Source organism: Macrobrachium nipponense, chromosome 19, assembly GCF_015104395.2.
Source record: "Macrobrachium nipponense isolate FS-2020 chromosome 19, ASM1510439v2, whole genome shotgun sequence".
Classification (NCBI taxonomy): Eukaryota; Metazoa; Arthropoda; class Malacostraca; order Decapoda; family Palaemonidae; genus Macrobrachium; species Macrobrachium nipponense.
In genome coordinates, this window is record NC_061088.1 from 8,711,749 (window position 1) to 8,720,011 (window position 8,263).

An 8,263-nucleotide genomic window follows, 5' to 3' on the forward strand; every position below is an offset into this window, starting at 1 on the left:
CCTTTTAGCAAATGAAAAATTCACAGCTTTTCAAATGTAGTTCCCAGAAGTTTTCTGACTACTCCCATTTTTTCACCATCAAATATATTCAATTTAATGGTGGTAGGCTTGTATAAGAAGTGCTGGCCTGGCAGCATGTACAACAACTTTTATATCCAAAATAAATAAGTAAACCAACTCTTTACCCCTCTCTAAGTAACCACTTCCACTAATTAAACGCCTCAGTTCCGAATAAAAGTTTTTATAACTGAAGTCAGTCAACAGGATTGGAACAAGAGGAACAAAGTTGGGCCGTGTAGTTATCAGCTAACTATTGACAATGCTGTGGGAGAGATTGGTATGCTCCTTTGCCAGTAAGGAACTAGTTAGGATGCATTATTTGTGGTACTAAGACCAGGTCTGCGTGGAAGGTTTTGGGGTACCCCAGTGGCAAAGGACCCAACGTCCTAAGTTAATCTATTTTAGGGAATGTACAATCATGATCCATCCCTGGGCTTGACTCCAAGACGCAGTAGGTAAGGTTAGGTGAGGCTTTTGGAGTGGGACGTTGAAGCACCAGGTCAAAAGTAAGGTAAGACTCAACGCCATAAGAGAACAGCAGTAAGAAATATATATGGTTAATGTATTTCATGAAAAATAAATATATCTTGCACTCATTAACCTAGCCTACACTTGAGAATTATATACCTACAGTTACTAACCTCATGAGATTCATTAGTTAAGCTACGAGAACCGGTTTAGGTTAGGCCACAAGTTAGGCTTTTGAGAAATTCTAGTTTGGCATAGACTGTAATAACAGGAATGATTTTAGAGGATTTTAAGTACTAGACCAAAACTTCATAACTGGAAGGCAACTCATCTTAATTGCCTTAATTTTAACTCTAAATCATTTAACATGTGTAGTACACAGGATTTAGCCTATAGGTCTAACTCTTCACAACTAGACCCATTGAGAAAAGCAAATCTGATAGTGAAAAAACGACAAATGAATAATGAAATTTTCTTGTCCCCCTTTTCACCTGATGATGAGAAATGGTTACAACAATGAACTGACACGAGCATTAAAGAAAAGCTCGTATACTTTTATAATATAATATATAAAGTTACATAGATTCTTAAAATATAAATAACAAAACAGCAAAATGACAATATGTACTATAGTAAATGATCAGAATTAATCATTTATTATGAAGATTCCACCAACATAACATATTTCTGTCGGTGCATACAAATTCCACGCTACCTGTTTTATGAACTTAATAAACAAATAAATCCAAATACATTAGAATAATCAGTCATACTTGGTTCACTTTCTTTAGGCTTATCCTAAGCTATTATCCTACTATTCTAATTTCCAACAGACTACGTTTAATCACACAATTTTTTGTATCTTTCTGTAACCTAATATTCTATATATCACAGAGAAGAACACAGCCAAATTTGATAAGGTCTCATATGTAGAGAACTACAACAATCGTAAATAAAGAATTTTCTTGCATAAATATGTATTATCGGTGAACATGCATTTGTAAAGGCTTTAAAATGAGCATACATAGATTAGTAGCTACTACTCGGTAAGAACTGTATTGACATTTCAGTGTTTATCATTTACGCACTGCCAGGTAATTTTTACTTCTCCATTATTTTACAATGTATTCATCTTATCCACGATCATTGTTTATGATAATTTACTCAATAATAAAAAAAAAAAAACGCTGCTAAGAAATAAACATTCATGTTTCGATGAAAAATTAAGTCTAAGAGATGCATGACTTCAAAACAAGCAGACTGTAAACAGCGCGTGACGTCCTGTTGATAAGACAAAAACCATGTGTGGAAATGGAAATGGTCATTGGATGAAGAAATGACTCTTATTATACTTTATATATTTCATTAGGAATGACGTTATTACTGGTCCTCCCAAACGGATGTGAACATGACACCTTCAAGGAGTACTTCATGCAAAAACGAGTGGAGAGTTGCATTCATTTGATTCAGCTATGGACGAAGTTATATCGTCATCGGTTGGTTGTCGACGTTGTCTAGTCATTATCCAACTGGAAAAGAAAAATAATAATGATTCTCATACGACGAGCACTGACAAAACAGAAGTTATATAAACTGTTGTTGTTTCAATTGTCTTAGTGGCAACTCAATGGGAAAACAGGATGTTGTGCAAGATCCATCCAAAGTAACAACATGCGTGAAATGTAAACTATACTTACATTTTTATCCATGCATTTATTGCTCTGTTAATTTGTTTTGTTCTGTTCTAATAGGTGGTCTCTTCTTTTTGTTATATTTTATTACCTTCTGTTACTTTTTTTTCAAATGGACACTATATTCATTGGAAGCTTGAATTTCAAGTCAGTGGACCCTGTGGGTTTGTTTCTTAAGGGGTTATCTGAACAACAACAACAACAACAACAACAACAACAACAACAACAACAACAACAACAACAACAACAACAATAATAATAATAATAATAATAATAATAATAATAATAATAATAATAATAATAATAATAATAATAATAATAATAATAATAATAATGTACCTGTAACAGCTAACATGACAGTGAACTCATCACCAAAGAGGATCTGGTTAAGGGATCATACGAAAGTCATATTTTTTAACATGGTAACAGGAAATATAATGACATCTACACCGAGAATTTGCTGCCATATGTCACGTCTGCGGAAATGCCTACGATATGATTCACTGTAAGTAAGAAGACAAACTGAATTACACTTGAGGTTACTGATAACGGTATTTTATCAATAGAGAGAAATGCTCGCCCTTCAAATACAAGTCTACGACGAAGAAATCTGGCGAGACTAAACAAAGACCGGATATGCAAGTTTGGTTTATATAAAGATGTTACAGGAAAAGGGAGAGGAGAGAGAAAAACTATTCTTAGCCCCATTTCCAACACCTGCGCAAAACATTTAAGAAATGAGTAACTCACACGTAGATGCAGCAGATGACTAGGCTGAGGGCAGCCGTGAAGACGAATATCATCCCGGGAAAGAAACCGATCGTAGCGTTGTACACGTATGTGTACACAGCGACAGATGCTATGGGTATCATGGCTTCCGCCGCCCCTAAGACGGCGAAAACGGCGCCGACTTCGCTCTTGTCCACCAGCTTGGAGACGGCGCCCCGCGAGGCGGCTGTGACTTGGTCTAGGCACATTCCTACGACAGACGCTGCAGGAGAGGAAATCACGATAAGGGCGGAAGTACAATGGCTCCAGTAAGAGATCCCAGAGCTCCTACTAAAATGAAGAAGAAGAAGAAGCTCATTTAATAGCAATAAGAGTTAATTTTATTGCAAAAAATGAATGATAGAGATTAATTAAAATATACATTTTGAAGTAAAATAAAGTAAAAGTTTAATTAAATAATGAGTAAAGTAAACAAATAAGGGAATAAAGCTTTGCACCCATACACGCTCTATGCTTGTACCTCATAAAGTGTAATATGCCCGCAACTGTGTTTGTGCGGTGAGCGTTTAGGAACCAGGAACCAGAGAGAGAGAGAGAGAGAGGGGCGGGTTCAAATTTAAGTACTGGTTCCTAATGTTTTTACGAGACAATGTTGAGTAAACGGTTGCCGTGATAAAGCCATCAACTAGCAACTGCAAAACACGAGAGAGAAATCTATAATATTTACGGAAATGTTTCCTAGTAAATAAAAAAAAATTACGCAGGCCTAAGTTGTTCAGAAACAAACAGTGAGTCTATGCCAAAGAAAATTTACTTTTTAAGCTATTAAAAAAAATCTTCATTTAATCCAGAACAAAGATTTGGATTTGGAGGAATTCATCCTCATGCGGCATCAATAAATAAACAAATAAATAAATGAATAAACAAATTAACCATTCACTGACCAAGGAACATGACCCACGGCGCAGGCGCCGTGGCTTTCATGACGTTACTGAAAAGCAAGGAAATTCCACCCATCAGGCCCAAAATGCCGTCTTCCACCTTCCATCGGTAGCTCAGGTACGGCAGGACCGTCAACATTCCTTTTGAAAATGAAGAATGACATATTAAGAGACGCACTTCACAGCCAATGAAACGGAAAATAACAGGAAAAACGCTTATTGTATTCAAATATTTATCCAAATTAACCTGAAAGACCAAATGACAAATATTGTATGGATATTACAAGGATAAACTATATGGGAGAGCTGAAGATCCATTTATAACATTTTCATAATAATATTAAAAAAAGATTGGTATTCTTCTGAATGTTTAAAGCAACGAGTAACTCAAAATATAGGTTTGATCAATTCATTTCTCTAATTGGCAAGTCTTGTAAACATTTCTGGATATGAATTTAATCAAAAGACATATCGAAAACGCCTTCGTCCTGTAAAAAAAAAAAATCTTATTTTACTATAGGACTAATGAGTCTAATTCAATCTGTAAATGGCAAAACAGGCAAGGCCTACGAGTCTAGTAAAGTGACCAGTTGTCTCGTTAAGAGAAAAAAAATAAATGAAAACTAGCTTCTGTTGAAGCTTCGTGAATATAGAACAGTCACTAATAATTCAGGGATAAAGATGGAATGACGCCACAATGTTTACATTCTACTTCCACTAAAAGAAATCCCGTGCATTCTTACCTAGAGCGGAAAGTGGTGTGTCTACTATGGCGTATATCGAGAACATCTTCTCGTCCCACTGAAACTTCTTTCTCGTGTAAAGGAAAATGTACTTGTAGGAACCTGCCAGACATAATAAAGAACTATAATGCATACCTTGGATAGGAGGGTGTCTTAAAGTAATAATAATAATAATAACAAAAGATATCAGATGGACGGTACTGTAATGGGGTTAGGAATGGATAGACAGGAACGCTCGATAAGTTTGCCTGACATTCAAGTTATGAACATTATTAGTTAGGCTGAGGATACAACAGCCACTCAATGCTTCCCACAAATGCAAAGGGTCGGGCACAAATTCAGTGACATTATAAAGGTGTCAACAACGCAAGCTCGCATTGTTGTAGAAGCGAGTTGTATCAGTGAGTGAATTCTTCTGTAAGATTCCTGTTGTGAATTTCACAATCACTCGTCACTTTGGAGTTCCAAATTATATCATTAACGGTAAAAGTTCTGAAATAATAATAATAATAATAATAATAATAATAATAATGATAATAATAATAATAATAATAATAATAATAATAATAATAATAATAATAATAATAATAATAATAATAATAATAATAATATGAGTGGATTCATGTCCTTGTGGTGTGGCTCAGAGCCGACGGCTCTGGTGTGGCTGTGAGGAGCTGCAATCGGGATTTCCCGTCGCTGGATTTTTTGTTTTGTTTTTTCATTCTATATATTTGTTTCCTTCAACAAAATTCGCTCAAGGCATTTCATGAGTTCTGTTTCCCTCTTATCTTGGAAACCACGTTGAAATGAAGTTTCTTTTAAATGGAAATCAACAATTATTTTACACACCGATGACTTATTATGGTGGTTTATGGCATTTTTCAAATAACGAAAATGGGAGTATCACGCTTTGAGATGGATAACTTTGATTAATAAAACATGGCTTTCATTATTCTCAGTAATATATATATATATATATATATATATATATATATATATATATATATATATATATACATATATATATGGCTCCTATTAAGCTCATAATAATGTTAAAATTAATTAAACCCATGGTTTTCATTACATGCAGCTGCCAATAGTAGTAGTAGTAGTAGTAGTATTAAGTCTCAATAGTCTGAATACCTCTGGAAAACTCACCCGCTATGAATACCATGATCATCATGATCACGATATGACCCAAAATGTCTCCTCTCTTCCCTCCCGACCTTTTTTTGAAGGCCACCAGCAGCGTCTCCTTCAGGTAGGACGGCGACAGGACGTGCAGCACGCCCTCTGAGCACGGCGATTCGGCGGCGATGTCGTCCTCCGGCCTCTCCTTCAACACCAGCAACGAGTACACGATTGAACACCCGATCAAGATGGCCTGGGATCCAAAGACGCCCACGTAACCGAAGTGTTTGAAGGCGCCTATCCCCGACGCTATTCCTATCGTCCCTGAGCTGAGGATCACGACGGCCAGGATGGATATGCGGGTCGTCCGCGCCCTCTGCGTCGTCACCGCCGTCAGGTAAGGGTAGACACCCGCGTACACGCCCATCAGGCCGCCCGTGAACGCCAGGGGGAGGTAGGCGAGCAGGAGGTACGTCGGCGGCAACGCCCAGAAGTAAGAAACAGCCGTGACGCTCAGCGAAGTTAAAAAGTAGCCTAAAAACGGAACGATGATCGGCAGCCTCCTCCCTCTCTTGTCGCTCCACGTCCCCAGCAGGAGGACGACGAAAACGGCTGGCAGGTACTGCAGGACGTGGGCGTACACGTTGTAGACGGTGGTCGTCTTCTGTACGTTCGTCTGCTCCTCGGGGTATTTCCCGGAGTCGAGGGCGCGGCAGACCTCGTCGCTGTAATTGAAGTGGAACCGACAGATTTTATCGATCCACAGGTTGGTGATGAAGACGTTCTCCATCCCGTAGCCGAGGAAAAACATGCACAGGGCGGGTTCCACAGTGATCGTCCTGAGGAACCCCTTGACGGAAGACCAGCGTGATGGCGATGCGTCGCTGTTGTCATGACGTCCGCTAGGAATTAGCGGAGTCCTTTCGCCAACAGGCATTTTCTGTGACAGCTTTTTTAACACACGCGGAAGGAAAAATTTTCCCACGTAATAATATTCCTCCTCGGTCGACGGCACACTAGTATCTCATTCTTTTTAAATGTTTACGACGGGACGAAAGACACGACGTAGCGCTTTCACTGCCTGACGAGCAATAGGGCGTAGAGCGGTAGAGCAGCTGAGCAGCTAGAGCTCTACATTGCAATGCTTAGCTCAGCTGAGTCATGTCTTATTTGAACCAGCTGCGGGCGGTTTATGATGCCACGTACTCTTTTTATTATTATTTAAAAAGCTCACAATGCTCCTTTTCTTCATTATTCTTTATCATTTTTTTCCTAGAAACGACTCTTAACAACACTTTAAATGTAACCACTGGGATAGGGATCTATATGGAAGCCACCGACAAAGCAAAACGAAAGAGTTCAACAATATTTGGGTTTCTTTTTGTCTCTTTTATAAAGCATTTCGTAGCATTCTTTCTTTTCTCTTATAATGCAGTGTTTACAGTTATTAAACATTTCGTAGCATTCTTTCTTTTCTCTTATAATGCAGTGTTTACAGTTATTAAACGTAGAACCCAAGAGCAAATTGGGGTCGTCTCAGTGACGAGTATATCAAGTGCTTGCCATGATAAGGATTAAATTCGTATGAAGCACAGGATGTGACTAAAACGTTTCTGAAGGTCAGACATGTTCACCCTGGGGCCCCTAGGCCCTACTAGATCATGTGATTCTCTCTCTCTCTCTCTCTCTCTCTCTCTCTCAAAATAAACAAATGCTTTTATTTGTGTGAAAGTATCCCTAAATATTCAACAAAGATACTTCATAATTTTCATAATCATGAAACATAGTACTAGGCTACTGAAGGTGTGAGCCAACCCCAGTGGAAGTCTACTAACATTAAAAGAAGGTAGTAGTACTACTACCTTCGTCCGAGATAAAAGATGATAATGATAACGTTTGCACTCTGTCTTATATCACCAGTATTTGATGGCAGTGAGGAGAGGAAACTCTTAAGTTTTAATACAACGTAGCTGATAAATTCTTTCTAGTGATTAGACCGATTCGTTTTCAACATACTTTGGCGTCACGGTATAACCTTCGCTATGACGGCTGCGTCATAGATGTATGATAGTTATGCGAGGTCCATATATATATATATATATATATATATATATATATATATATATATATATAAATAAAGGAAGGAGTGTCCAATCAGACGCCAGCCATGTAAACGCGTTTTATTAAAAAACGTTTCATGTTGTCACCAACACATCATCAGTCTGCAATTGAAATTCACAATTAGATTAACTTAAGTAATACAATAAAAATTAAAATATACTCAGAACGTTACAGTAGAGCAAAAGAAGAAAACTACCTATTCATAAAGAAAGAAAGAGCTGAGTGACTAAATATGGTAAGGTCTGAACACAACGTAAACCTCACGCCAGAGAGAGAGAGAGAGAGGAGATGACGAGGTGTTAGAGTTTAAACTGGGCGATAGGTGCTTAATAAACAATGATTTAAGGGTAGTTTGCTTTGTGGTGCCAATAGTATAGAA

General features: G+C 37.8%; 1 protein-coding gene across 1 annotated transcript; it reads right to left on the reverse strand.

The window, feature by feature from the left end:
* Positions 1-1,078: 1,078 nt before the first annotated feature.
* On the reverse strand, positions 1,079-6,951 carry LOC135214171 (lysosomal proton-coupled steroid conjugate and bile acid symporter SLC46A3-like). Its single transcript, XM_064248244.1, has 5 exons — positions 5,791-6,951; positions 4,633-4,734; positions 3,893-4,030; positions 2,970-3,210; positions 1,079-2,057 (listed from the first exon to the last, which is right to left on the reverse strand). The coding sequence occupies exons 1-5, from the start codon at positions 6,698-6,700 to the stop codon at positions 1,958-1,960; spliced, it is 1,491 nt and encodes a 496-aa protein (XP_064104314.1). The 5' UTR covers positions 6,701-6,951; the 3' UTR covers positions 1,079-1,957.
* Between the last annotated feature and the right edge of the window lie 1,312 nt (positions 6,952-8,263).